The 14,555-nt window shown below is 39.2% G+C and overlaps 1 protein-coding gene across 1 annotated transcript in view; it reads left to right on the top strand.

Annotated features, from left to right (window-relative positions):
* hk2 (hexokinase 2) overlaps nt 1-14,555 on the top strand; it is an 86,801-nt gene that overhangs the window by 53,243 nt on the left and 19,003 nt on the right. The window contains exons 9-13 of the mRNA XM_047381579.1: nt 3,867-4,100; nt 5,195-5,499; nt 5,588-5,736; nt 8,334-8,453; nt 10,712-10,807. Of these exons, the coding sequence (XP_047237535.1) occupies nt 3,867-4,100; nt 5,195-5,499; nt 5,588-5,736; nt 8,334-8,453; nt 10,712-10,807 (904 nt within the window). The remainder of the gene's footprint in view (nt 1-3,866; nt 4,101-5,194; nt 5,500-5,587; nt 5,737-8,333; nt 8,454-10,711; nt 10,808-14,555) is intronic.

Below are 14,555 nucleotides of genomic sequence, written 5' to 3'. Positions count from 1 at the left end.
CCAATCGCAGCTTTTCTTGATTATTTCCTCTGCAGTTCAACAATTATTATATTTAAATTAGGTTCGAAGTGTGAAATAAAAATGTTGAACTTGTTAGTATTAACAGACAGAGTGCAGTGGAGGAGTTTGTGTTTCAGATTAAATGTGCCATCTGTTCCAGACCAAAACCACAACTAATCTATCTGTGAAGCAGTGCAAACGACTGGAGAGGCCAATGAAACAGTTTGGTATGTGCTGAGAAAAACATGACGTGTTGGTGAGAAACTTCCCGCTAAGTGAAGAATACTTCCCAGGAGACTGACACATCATTATCCCAGCCTACTATAAATAGGGGAGGGAATGACATGAAATGCAGAAGGCAGTTCTGGAACACCATTCTTTTGACAGATCAAACCATGGCAGTCTGATGAAAAGAAAAGGTCTGGAACGACTTATCTTTAAAACATACAACACTGCGATGAGCTGAACATTTGGCCTCCAAAGTTTATTCAACATCATTTAACTTCTGTCTCTAGTTTCCAAGTTCTGTGGTCTGATCACGTATCTATATACAAGATTTCCCAACAAATTGGGTAAATATTTTTTACTTTTATTAAAGAAGAGAAAAATTATGACTATTGGCCTAAAATAACCTAAAATGTCCAATCATATATTTTAGAACAGTAATAATAAAGTTGTTTGCATGCAAAGAAAAAAATATTTTTGGCAACAAAGATGAATCAGTCAGTTTGTGCTAGCTAACCTAATAGTGGTTTTCCTACAATAATCCTTTTTATACACTGCACACCCTTTCAGTAGAAGAACAATACGGTGCAACCTGAGTAAAGAACAATGACAAGTGTAATTATTTGACAATTAAAACATTTTTTAAATCTCCTCAGTTATTGTCCTTATTAGACTTTGTTCTGGTTGTACCTGATACATTTCATGTTTTTACATCCCACTGAAAGGAGACCATGAGCTGAATGAGCTGAAGAGGGTTTTTGGGAAGAGAAGTATCTGAGTTTTCCTCCTGGAACAGTGGCCTTCATATCCCGACCTCAGATGGTTGAAAAATCTGTGCCCCAATCATCTGATCACAGCCAAATATTACCAGTATTTCACTGTATTAGTAAATTAATTAAGGTTAAAAATGGATAGAAACAAAACCACAGAGCACAGCTACAATAAAGGCCTCACAAAGCACCACGTAAACTTATTTGGTCATGTGACTTGGTTTCAGGGTCTTGGGAAGATATGTATAAACATATATAAGTATAATTATCTTTTTTATTTATCGTTGATAATGTTTTTAAATAAATCTCATAATATTATTTGTCCCATTAAACTATATTTAATGCCTCTTCAGGTCACGTGTCTCAGGAAACTGGGTTTCTTGTTCTTTTTTTTTTTTTTTTTATAGAGACATTTACATTTCTTGTAAGCCATTCAATGGATACAACAGTACAAGCAAATCTGTTGAAGTAAAATACAGACTAAAATGTGTATGTGTTTACAGTTTACACAAAATTTCATCTGTCTCTCTCTCTTATTTTTATTTATATGACAAGACAACAAATGAACAGCCACAGAGGTGAACTATATTAGATACAGCATTATATAAAGATACGGTTCAACAAGGAGACATATTAGAACTTAATAAGTTATAAACCCCAACTCTAAGTGCATCCTGTCTATGCGTATTATTCTTATTCATTTAATACAAGTATTCAGTATCATTTCCGGCATCTTTTGTTCTGCATACTTTTCCCATTTATTCCAGTGTTTAAAGAATATGTTTGTCTTTCAATCCGCTACTAAATGAACCCATTCCTGGATGGTCGGTTCCTTCTGTACCCTCCACGTTTTTGTAATTGCTTTTTTCCTGGCTGCTAAAAGTATATTCCAAAGATAACCATCTATTGATTGCATTATTTGAGTTTATAGCCCAGAAACAGGCTCAGATTTGAAAATATAGTGGGATATAGATAGGGAAAATATGAAAAAGAAGTTAGAAAATATGTTTAACTGTATTGTTAATATCCTTCCAAACGTTTTGGATAATATGGCAGCCCCAGAATACATGATAGTGATGTTCACTCTGGCATCTACAGTTCTCCAGCATTAGCTGTTTCCTTGTAAAAAAAATTAGCACTTTGATGTGGTGGTATTAAAATAGCGTGATACACTTTTCCAGCAGAATTCTTTCAAGATATAAGATTTTGTGCACCTCCAAAGTGATGCACATATTTGTTTCCATTCTTCATCAGTAACAAGTCCTGCTTCATTTTCCCACTCACCCTTGATATATCTAGTTGAGTAGGTATTAAAATTGGCAATAAACTTGTTTATTATTCCTTCTGCAAGTTTTGATCTATAAGGTTTTATTAGTTCAATCAGTGGATTATATTGGTCTGTGTTATGTTTGATTTCCTTATTAGAATAATTTCTTAATCGTTGGTATTTATCGAAATCTTCTTTTTCTAAATTAAACCTTTCCTGTAATTTGTCAAAGCTTTCCATTTGATTCTCTTTTACAATCTGAAAAATTAAATTTTATACCTTTTTCTTTTATCCAGGTCTTAAATCTGTAGTCGATAGTATTTGGTAAAAAGCTTTTAACATATAAACCAACTTGGTGTTTTCATTTCTTTGCTTAGTTTATTTGTGTTTACCACTTCTCTCCAGGTTTTTACAACCACCTTTTTCCTTTGATAATTGTAATGTTTTGTAACATTTAAATCTGGAAATTGTCTTGTCCCATTCTGTGAAAAGGTAGTTTGTGAGGGATATTGGTAGAGGTTGGAATAAATAGAGGAATCTAGGTATAATATACATTTTTTCTATTTTTTGACCCTTGCTGTTAAAGGTAAGTGTGGAATCTGGTTCCATTTTTCACCTTTACGTAAAGGTGGTTATTTTTATTCATAATTTCCATTATATCTTTTTGTAATATTACTCCTAGATATTTTAAAGATTTTACATTAAATTTAACAGGATTAATCTTCAGGAATTTCTGGGTTTTTTTTTTTTTTTTCAATATTTAATTTGTAACCCGTCATAGAGCCAAGTTTTCCCAGATTATGCATCAGTTCTGGTAATGAGCTTTCGGGTTCTGATAAAAAATAAGATTATGTCATCTGCATAGCATGCGATTGTGTTCCATTCCATTCATTATGATACCCCTGATTGTTTTTGTTTGTCTAATATGTTGGGTGGTTAATAGTTCCAGATACATTACGAAAAAGAGGTACACCAGGTACACTCATGTCTTACTCCTCTCTCTAATGGGACTCTTTTAGATAGTTGTTTAGGTAGTTGTCCTTATGTTGGATGTCGGATGGGGGTAAAGGGCCTAACCATAATCTATTATTAAATCACCTATTTGAAATGTATTTAGCACTTTAAACAGGTAGGTCCAGTTAACTGAGTCTGAGAGCCTTTTTGGTGTCTAAGCTAATAATCATTGCTTTTATGTTTTTGTATGTAACTCATTATGTGTAAGGCACGTCTAATATTATCCTGAGTCTTTTGCTAATAAATCCTGTTTGATTATTCTTTATAAGATTTGAGGAAACTGGTCTTAATGTTTTTATTTAATTTTATAATAAACACTAAATAGAAAGGCGTACTGTAGACTTAATATTTGTCCTAATCTTTTTTATTTAAATAGTGTTATAGTGCATTTAATGATTACACCAAAGATGAGGAAAAGTGCTCCTTAATAGCACTTTCAGTTGTTTTGTTGGAGGTTCAATTATCTTGGACATTTAAGCACAAATTAAAGAACAAAAATTGTTGCACCTGACTGTGAAACCTGTTCAGAAATTAATAAGGAATACTTATAGCTGTAGAGATTGATTGTACATTTTGTGCTTTGCATGCAGCGATGAAGAAGGTCTGGCAAGTTCTGAGAAGGTTCTCCGCAGCCTTGGTCTGGACCCGACTGCTGACGACTGCGCAGCTACTCGGAGGATTTGTCAGATCGTGTCCACTCGGGCCGCACACTTATGTGCCTCCACCCTGGCAGCGGTAATGCGACAAATCCGGGACAACAAAGCGGCTGAAAAGTTGCGTATCACCATTGGAGTAGACGGATCGGTTTACAAGAATCATCCAGAGTAAGTGATCCAGAGCACCTACATGTTTATCTCTCACTCTTTAAATGTTCAATCTAGATTCTAAACAGAATATTAAGAAAGGTAAAGTGATCATATAGGATTGAGCATTGGGAGTGTTTCTTCACTAATCTGTCAGTGTTTCTGCATGTACCTCAGTGTATTTGAGCTAGAATGGATTTGAATTGTTCCAACAAAGACGCACAATCTCCACATGTTTGTTGTTTAAGCTCTCTTTACATATTTAAAGCTCAATCACACAGTGGGGATTTATTGTCCCTTGTCATCAGTGTTTGCCTGACTGACTTTGAGTCAGAATTCACAAAGTTGTTTATTTGCCTGCTACACTTCCATGTCTTTCAAAAATATTTGTCCAGCCTGGTGATCGTGTAGTAAAATATAACAGGACACGTGCCACGCAGTCACACACATGCGAGGCATTCTTTGGTAATGAATTTAAACTACAGGCTTTGGGCAAGTCCACTGAACATGCCGTGATTATCCTCACTGATACACACAGGCACAAGCAAATATATATATACATATATATATATATATATAATATATATTTCACAAAATTTGTGGAGATTTTTTGTAAGTTGCAGAAAATATTATAAAAAAGGATGGGGCAGGAAGGCAAAGCTTAGACAATGTGTTTCCATTCTTCATCATGTGCATTGAAAGTTCAACAAATCTTGAAACCAAAGCTGGTGCAACAAAAGGGTTAATAGATAATTGTCCTGTAAAAGGTTGGGATGATGTGGTATCTGGGGGAAATGTCAGCCTTTATCTTTGAGTGTGTAGGGAAACAAAATGGATTTTGGTAAACACAAATCTGCTCATCAGTTTTAGGAATGTGAACGTCTTCTTCTCTCCCAAAGACCCAAACAGAGACTAAGGCTCTAATCCACAGAAAAACTATACGCATAATTTCTAATCTTGTGTTTTGGGAAATCAGAGCAACCAATCTTAAAAAGAGGCATTTTGTTTGAGGCAGCAGTTACCATACATTGAAAATTCTTGTTTAACAATTGACTATTCGATAAATCTGATTATGTTTCACACAATCTTTATTAAAATTAGTCTTTTTCCTGAAGATTTTCCAGGAGGCTCAACAAAATGGTGCGGCGCCTTGTGCCAGACTGTGACGTGCGCTTTTTGCAGTCACAGTGCGGCAGCGGGAAAGGTGCGGCGATGGTTACAGCAGTGGCCTACCGTCTCGCCGCTCAGCACACCGAGCGGCAGCGCATTCTTGACACCTTGCGTTTGAGTCGTGAACAACTGTTTGAGGTGAAGAGGAGAATGACCGAGGAGATGGCACGAGGCCTGTCAAAACAAACGCATGACCAAACAAGCGTCAAGATGCTTCCAACATATGTTCAGTCCACCCTGAACGGAACAGGTAGGTTTAAGAGAAAAGATGTCCGTAACCTCATGCTCAAATAGGACATCTTAATTATGTTATATGTGTTTTTTTTGTTTTTTATTAGAACAAGGAGATTTCTTGGCTTTGGACCTTGGGGGTTCCAGTTTTCGTGTTCTTCTTGTTAAGCTGAAAAGTGAAAAGAAGCAGAAAGTGGATATGCACCAGAAGATCTACAGGATTGATCAGGAGACCATGCAAGGCACAGGGGAGGAGGTAACATGTCATTTGGGATTAAAACCTTTGGATTTTTAAGTGAATCAGAATAGAGTGCATTTTCTGGAACATTAAGTTCTTTCAACCCTATAACGTATGTATGCTGCTCCATGCATCTCCATGCATTTGTGTGGAGATGAAGTATGTAGGAAATTTCGATGAAAGAATGAGGCTTTGACTATAAACAGTTAATGCATCGGTTCTGAAAGAATTTAACAAACATATGACAAATGGAAATGGAAAAAGTCAAACACGTATGTCACTGTGGTCACTGACATGGGGCAGCGAAGTGGGAGGAACACTAGCTGTAAACACGGCAGCATATAATAGCTTTCTTTCAAGACCAACCTGTAGCGAATAAGATAATTTTAATACTGTTGTCTGGACAGATGAGGGGCTGCAGCAGTGCATGTCTGACCTGCCACAACAGGTAGATTGAGCTGACTGAGCAGCCAACCACCTTTGCAACACAGATTTATATGTTGCACTGTATAATTTGTATTAATTTTGGTTATTATGTAAAATGAGGGCAGAGGGCTGAGAAGTACAGGTCCTTCTCAAAATATTAGCATGTTGTGATAAAGTTAATTATTTTCCATAATGTCATGATGAAAATTTAACATTCATATATTTTAGATTCATTGCACACTAACTGAAATATTTCAGGTCTTTTATTGTCTTAATACGGATGATTTTGGCATACAGCTCATGAAAACCCAAAATTCCTATCTCACAAAATTAGCATATCATTAAAAGGGTCTCTAAACGAGCTATGAACCTAATCATCTGAATCAACGAGTTAACTCTAAACACCTGCAAAAGATTCCTGAGGCCTTTAAAGCTCCCAGCCTGGTTCATCACTCAAAACCCCAATCATGGGTAATACTGCCGACCTGACTGCTGTCCAGAAGGCCACTATTGACACCCTCAAGCAAGAGGGTAAGACACAGAAAGACATTTCTGAACGAATAGACTGTTCCCAGAGTGCTGTATCAAGGCACCTCAGTGGGAAGTCTGTGAGAAGGAAAACGTGTGGCAGAAAACGCTGCACAACGAGAAGAGGTGACCGGACCCTGAGGAAGATTGTGGAGAAGGGCCGATTCCAGACCTTGGGGGACCTGCGGAAGCAGTGGACTGAGTCTGGAGTAGAAACATCCAGAGCCACCGTGCACAGGCGTGTGCAGGAAATGGGCTACAGGTGCCGCATTCCCCAGGTCAAGCCACTTTTGAACCAGAAACAGCGGCAGAAGCGCCTGACCTGGGCTACAGAGAAGCAGCACTGGACTGTTGCTCAGTGGTCCAAAGTACTTTTTTCGGATGAAAGCAAATTCTGCATGTCATTTGGAAATCAAGGTGCCAGAGTCTGGAGGAAGACTGGGGAGAAGGAAATGCCAAAATGCCAGAAGTCATGTGTCAAGTACCGACAGTCAGTGATGGTCTGGGGTGCCGTGTCAGCTGCTGGTGTTGGTCCACTGTGTTTTATCAAGGGCAGGGTCAATGCAGCTAGCTATCAGGAGATTTTGGAGCACTTCATGCTTCCATCTGCTGAAAAGCTTTATGGAGATGAAGATTTCATTTTTCAGCACGACCTGGCACCTGCTCACAGTGCCAAAACCACTGGTAAATGGTTTACTGACCATGGTATCACTGTGCTCAATTGGCCTGCCAACTCTCCTGACCTGAACCCCATAGAGAATCTGTGGGATATTGTGAAGAGAACGTTGAGAGACTCAAGACCCAACACTCTGGATGAGCTAAAGGCCGCTATCGAAGCATCCTGGGCCTCCATAAGACCTCAGCAGTGCCACAGGCTGATTGCCTCCATGCCACGCCGCATTGAAGCAGTCATTTCTGCAAAAGGATTCCCGACCAAGTATTGAGTGCATAACTGTACATGATTATTTGAAGGTTGACGTTTTTTGTATTAAAAACACTTTTCTTTTATTGGTCGGATGAAATATGCTAATTTTGTGAGATAGGAATTTTGGGTTTTCATGAGCTGTATGCCAAAATCATCCGTATTAAGACAATAAAAGACCTGAAATATTTCAGTTAGTGTGCAATGAATCTAAAATATATGAATGTTAAATTTTCAGCGTTACATTATGGAAAATAATGAACTTTATCACAATATGCTAATATTTTGAGAAGGACCTGTAAATGTTTATGGCGTCTCAATGTTTTGGGACTTCCATTATTATTTTAACTGATCATTTGTATCTAAGCATGTTAAACCGCATGTGCTCGCCTGTAGAAAGGAAAGGAAAGATGGATGCATAGAGCAACATTATTTACCTAAAGCAACCTATTTTTCTGTGCAGTTGAAAAGCTTTGCACTGTCCCACTATTGCACCTCTGTCATATTATTGAAAAGCTTTCAGAGGTGCAATAGTGTGACAGTGGTATAAGTTTTAATCTCAGTCCTTGCTTAGGTTGTCTTACAGGGCAATTATGCCGTTTCCTGCACCAGCCATTTAAAGCTTTTTCATGCATATTCTTTGTGTTTAAGCTGTTCTTAAAACATTTGTAAATTTTTTATATCCAAAAATGGATATTGTAGTAATTATTTTCATTTCACTCTGTTATCTGTGTCCTAGCTCTTCGACCATATTGTGTACTGCATTGCTGACTTTTTGGACTACATGGGCATGAGAGGGGCATCCTTACCTCTGGGATTTACATTCTCCTTCCCATGTGATCAAACCAAACTGGATGAGGTAACATTTTCTTTAGATTTTACTTGCATATCATAATCGTTACCCAAACCTTTTGCACAAAGTATGGTTATTTAATTTCCTTTTTGGATTAATAAAGTATTTTTTTGTTGAATTCGAATAAGTTTGTCTGTGTTTTAAATTGTTTCCTAAAATATTGGTTGCATTATGTGTATGCTGAAGGTTTAAAACATGAATTTATGTTGAGCTTTTTGCTGAACAAGGTGATAATTTGTTATTAAATTGCATTAAAAAAAACACCTTTTTATTGCTCACAAAAGTAGGATTATAGCAGGCTGATGTTAGTCTGAATTGCTGTGTTTTAAAAGCCTATCACACAATGGTGGGGGAGAACAGAGAGCCAGCCTCACAGAGGCTTAGTTTCCACAACATATTACCTTGAAACAGAAGTGCTTACCAATCCATCATTCATCGCAGCTGGAAGCCTGAACAATCAGTGGACTGTGGGAGGTGCCGTTTAGCTGATGACGACATTTAGAAGCCCCACAGAATAAAAGTAAACTCTGTGTCACTGTCTGTAAACAATATGTCTAAAATAGGGTATCATTCGTACAGAGTCTCAAACTAAATATAAAGAAACACAATCTAGCATTTTGGTGGAGAGATTATATAAGTTGTTGAAGACAATATTCTGCATAAAAATTAAAGGTCAGAAACGATTTAAGATTTGTTTGGAAAACTCATCAGAAATTCTGTGGTTGTTCAGAACCCTAATGTTTACCATTTAGCTTGTGCTTTGATGGAAAAACTTCCAACTTTCCATCATGTATTAAGTCATGTGAAAATAAGAATTGTGTTTTTGTTAGCTAAGAACAACCAGTTTATGGATAGAGAGACTAAGTGTTGGACAAGCACATAGGCCCATAGAGATCAAAACAAGCGGTCGTGCTTTTTACAGCCATCACATGTTTCTGTTTGTTGTTTTTAAGGAAAGTGTGTGGCCAGGCCTGGGGAACTCATGGCTCTAACTTGTCAGAGCAATGAATTGTTCACATGAGGCCAGTACATGTGATGCAAATGTAAAAAGCTTTTTAACCTTATCATTGTACTTTGACTTGAAAATCAGTTGCCTGATTAGGTGCTAAGCTAATCAGCTTAGCTGAAAACATTAATTAACCAAACTACAGGATGAAGTTACAAGAGAAGTCTGTCATCTGTATGCCTGTATTTAGAATATAACCAGTTTGTTTCACTAGGTGACCGTTAAGTGACTGCAGCACATTTTCTAGCTTGCTCTTTTCAGTTTTATGACTTTGGCTAAAAATGGCTAAAAAAGGAAACTTTTAAAACCACCTGAAATGAAAAACTAGCTTTTACTTTGTAAGAATGCACTTTGAGAAATGTTGTGCTCCACTTCTTAAATAAAAAATGCACCCTTCGAGTAAGGTCTGATAAAAAATATGCTTCAAATAAATAAACAAATAAATGTTAACACACTTTAGTGCCAGCTGAATTTCACAAACTGATTAGATTGTGTTTAAGAGATGTTATTTGGTCTAAATACTCTAGTCTTTCCGTAAGGTCAGTCAGTCATTTTCTACCGCTTATTCCATAGTGGGTCGTGGGAGAGCTGGTGCCTATCTCCAGCAGTCTATGGGCGAGAGGCAGGGTACACCCTGGACAGATCGCCAGTCCATCGCAGGGCAACACACAAACAACCATGCACACACTCATTCATACACCTAAGGGCAATTTAGAGTTACCAATTAACCTAACAGTCTTTGGACTGTGGGAGGAAGCCGGAGTACCCGGTGAGAACCCACGCATGCACGGGGAGAACATGCAAACTCCATGCAGAAAGACCCCAGGCCGGGAATCGAACCCAGGACCTTCTTGCTGCAAGGCAACAGTGCTACCAACTGTGCCACCGTGCAGCCCTCCGTAAGGTCTATGTTTCAATTAAGGGAACTAGAGATTTCAATTTAAAATTACAAATTGTGTTTTTGACTTTTTACTATACAGCCAACCACCACTTCTAATTAATCCATATGACCTAGCTAGTTGTTTGCCACAAGAGTAAGATTTTTTTTTTTTACCTCGACAAAATAATAAAATTTTTCATGGTGCTTCTGAGAGGATTTTCTTTAAAAAAGAAAAATAATTGCCACAGAGTTCACATTCTCATTTTATGTTATTTCTGTACGTTTCCAGGGCTGTTTTCTTCCCTAAATGTCTTTTTCATGGAATGCTCAGCATGTAGAGCGACACAATTTCTCATAAATCCTTTGTCATTTGTGCAGGGCATTCTTCTGAAGTGGACAAAGGGTTTCAAAGCCAGTGGTTGTGAGGGAAAAAACGTTGTGATGTTGCTTAAAGAGGCTGTCCAGCGCAAAAAGGTCTGTACATTTGAAATGAATTAGCAAGAAAAGGCTTATGTCTTTAGAAAAAGTATTCACATTTAATGCATTTAATCTATCTAAATAGTTTTCATATGTGTATTGAACACTGAGCAACCAAATAGTCCAGGCTACCTCTGTTTGAGCCAGACGTTCCAGGTAAAAACATAAGTTAGGAAGTATTGGTTGTAAAAGTGTTATTTTATTAAGCATCCAGAGTGTAATTACTGACACAGAGGCTTCGCCTCCCACCTAACATGTTTGTGTGAACATGAATGTGTGAACTCTTTCACAACTTCCACTGGACATGAGCAGATAAACTATATTCCAATACAGTTTTGGGAAAAAGTACGTTTAGCCCTTAAATTTCAGTAGGTTGTAGAACCAGCTGTTGCAGGAATAATGTAAAGCAGAAATTTTCTTTAAGACTTTGTTTCGCTTATCATTGTAGAAGAATTTTCTCCCACTAAAATATTGCTTTATTTTATTTGCCTTATTTTATTGTGGTTTATACACATTTGTTTCCTCACAGATCTTTCTAGATTCCACCACATATTTTCAATGGATTAGAGGTCTAAGAGGTCTAAACCTTGACTTGGCCTTTCACTCTTAATTTTGTTTTCTTTTTCCACAATTTTTCTATAGATTTTCTTTTTTTTTTTTTTTGTGGATCACTGTCCTGTTCCGTGGTCTAATTTAAGCCAAGTTTCAATTGACAGACCTTACCTCGCACATTGGACTAAAGACAGTCTGACATGGAGCTGTTGTGTTTTTTTTCTTCCAGTTTGTCTGGTCATTGCAGCCTTACCTTAGAGTGAATTTGCAGTAAAAAAAAGATCAGGTTTATATTCAGAAATACATAATAAATTCAATGCATTTATATAGACAGATTCAAAGTTATTTACATATAGACCAATTCAAACCCTGATAAAACCCTGCAGTCAAGTTCAATTGACTGCAGGGTTCTTCTTGGTAAAAGGTTTTCTATTATAGAAACTCCAGCTGACAGCGTGGAATCGTTAACTTTCTAGAAATCCCTCACACTGAGCATGTGTGTGGTGACAGTGATAATGGGATCCAGGAAGAGACCACCAGTAAAATCTGGCTCAGTTTGAGTGGCTGTCTGCCGTGACTGACTTGGGGTTTGAGAAGACAATTCGGACACAAAACAACTGGTCCAGGGCTACTTTCTATGTTCAAGAAAAAAAAAAGAGTAATGGCAGAAGCTCCTTTAGTGGCTACATCAAGGAGAGAAACACCTAAATATGATGAAAATGTAATGTTGTGCATTTAACTACTGTTACCTGAAGGACAGGAACGCGGTACTACACATGAAATATGGCATATCAAACCCGTGCTTGTCCTGGCTAAAGCCACCTCTAATCATGCCCTCTAGGCAAATTACGGGATGACTACAAGTGACAGGCCCGCCTGCACTATATACCCATCTGTCATCACTGTCTTTACTCAGTTCTTATGCTCTAAGAACACCTCTTGGAGACGGTTCGATAGTTGCTCTCAGCCGAGCCCAGCTAAGCAGCAGGACAGCCATGTGTTGTACCTTGTTCCTCTCCTTCGGGGAACAGTAGTTATATGCACAACATTACACTTCCTTTCAGCTGATTCAGTTAGTACAAGACAGCCCTGCGGAGCTGCCATCGAACTTGGTTCAAGCACAGCACGCTAGTGCAGCACCATAGTCCCAGCAGAAAGAACAGAGTGAGCCACAAAATTAAAGCAACTTTTCCCAGAGGAAGAGTGGGAGATAATCCTTCTACAATAATAGGAGAAACAAAGTCATACAGAAACAAAAAAACTAAACAAATGTGTGCAAAGACCAGCTGGGCGCAGCACAACTGTCACTCATGGGCACCCCTTCAGACGGGCCCGGGAGGTCTCTACACCCCTGGTGGAGTGAGCTCTTACACCATTAGGCATTGGAATACAGCTGCTGTTGTAAGCTAGAGAAATGGGCTCCACTGTCCAGTGGGAGTCTTTGTTTGGACAGACCCTTCCTCTTGCCTGGGTGTGCAACACACAACAACAACTTATCACAAAACCTCACATTCTGTGCGTGTTCAATGTAAATGCATAGTGCATGTAAAGGGCACACTGAGTGGGATCTCCTTTGCTCCTTAGTTGTAACAGGAGGTGGACAAAAACTAGAGCTCTGTAGTACGGCTGTATTCCGAAGGTATAACCTCAGGAAGATGCATTGGGTTGCAGGATGACCTTGGAGCCAATAGATGAAAACTGTATTCGGGTGTGATTCACAGACAGAGCATGGAGGTCCCCAACCACCTTTGCAGTTGTCAGAGCAACAAGCAGAACAACCTTGTAAAAAAATAACTTTATATCTGACTCCAAAGGTTCAAATGGAGGGTCCCAAAGAGCCTTAACCACCACTGTGAGATTCCAGGAAGGGATACTGGGCTTAATCATGAGTCTGAACACTTGTAATCACCCCATTAAAACTAACATGGCAGGAAGAAATAGCAGCCGGGTATACTTTAATTGTCGGAAAGGAAAGACCTTTATCAAGCAGTTCCTGTAGAAAAGTTGAAACATCCACCATTGAGCCATAAAATGGAACAATGTGATTCTCCTCACAAAAGCTTGTCAATTGTAGGCATAAAAGCCTCTAGTGGAGGATTTGCTTGAGTTCTGGATTGCTGCCACCACAGCAGGGTGAAGACCATTTGCCAACATCCCGGACTCTCAGCAGATAGGAATGCTGCTTCCACAGGTCAGGGTGTTGCCAGGGCTCTGCTACCATCAGACTTATTTTCTCAGCGTACCATGACTTTACTGGCCAAAGGCCAAAATCAGGGACAAACCCTGTTTGCACACCCTCTTTAGTACAGGCAGTATCATTTCCACTGGGGGAAATGCATCAGGAGTACACTGGGCAGTGGGCAGGCTAGAGCACCCACCCCTCAATTGTACCACTGCAATCATAGATGCCATCACGCAATATCAGTTTTTAAGATGGTCTGGAAGCGTAGTTTCCCAACTGAGCTGAATGAGGCAGCGGTTAAATATGTGAAATATGTGCTCTGCTCATCATGGAGCCCAAGAAATGAAACCTGCTGGGTCAGCGAGCTTTTCTGAAAGTTCACTGAGCGCTGCACAGCGGGGCAAATCAAGGATGTGATACTGTCCTCATTTAAGAGCGGTATCAAAGGGCTCTTCGGTGGTGTCTGAGTTCCGAGCTCCTCCAGGCGCCTTGCTTGGTACATCTGGAGCATGATGATGGAGCTCAGGGCACAAGCAGCGGTTGCTTAATCTCTGCACATTTTTTTTCCAGCTGAGCGGCAGAAAGTCTTAAATGGAAGGGCCACCCACACCATGGTTGTGGGACAGAGCCAAATACACTGCCAGGGACCTTGGGCAGAATATTCACTTGTTTAGCACCTTCCAAATCCAGATACTGTCCATAGCCAAGCATCATCATGCGAGTGGACAGTGGCTTGTTCTACGAGAACGTAAGTTTCAAGACCAAGTCTGGGAACAGACCGCAGCTATCTCCTCAGGGAGATAATACATGTGAACCGTGACAGTTTCTCAGCAGGAGTGGAAGAGGGCCGTATCCAGTTTTTTTCAGGTGCACGCCCGTAAAAAGAGAAACAAGACCTGTCATCCTGCTCCTCCGACATGCCACGAATGTCTTTGGTGATGTCCAGCATGTCCTCCTCTCCCTGAAGGGGTTGCAGTTGAAGCTGAGACCGAGCATCCTCCTCATGTTTCG

The sequence above is a fragment of the Girardinichthys multiradiatus genome, chromosome 12 (assembly GCF_021462225.1).
Source record: "Girardinichthys multiradiatus isolate DD_20200921_A chromosome 12, DD_fGirMul_XY1, whole genome shotgun sequence".
NCBI lineage: Eukaryota > Metazoa > Chordata > Actinopteri > Cyprinodontiformes > Goodeidae > Girardinichthys > Girardinichthys multiradiatus.
The sequence above is the reverse complement of the archived record's forward strand: the minus strand, read 5'-3'. Positions and strand labels throughout refer to the sequence as shown.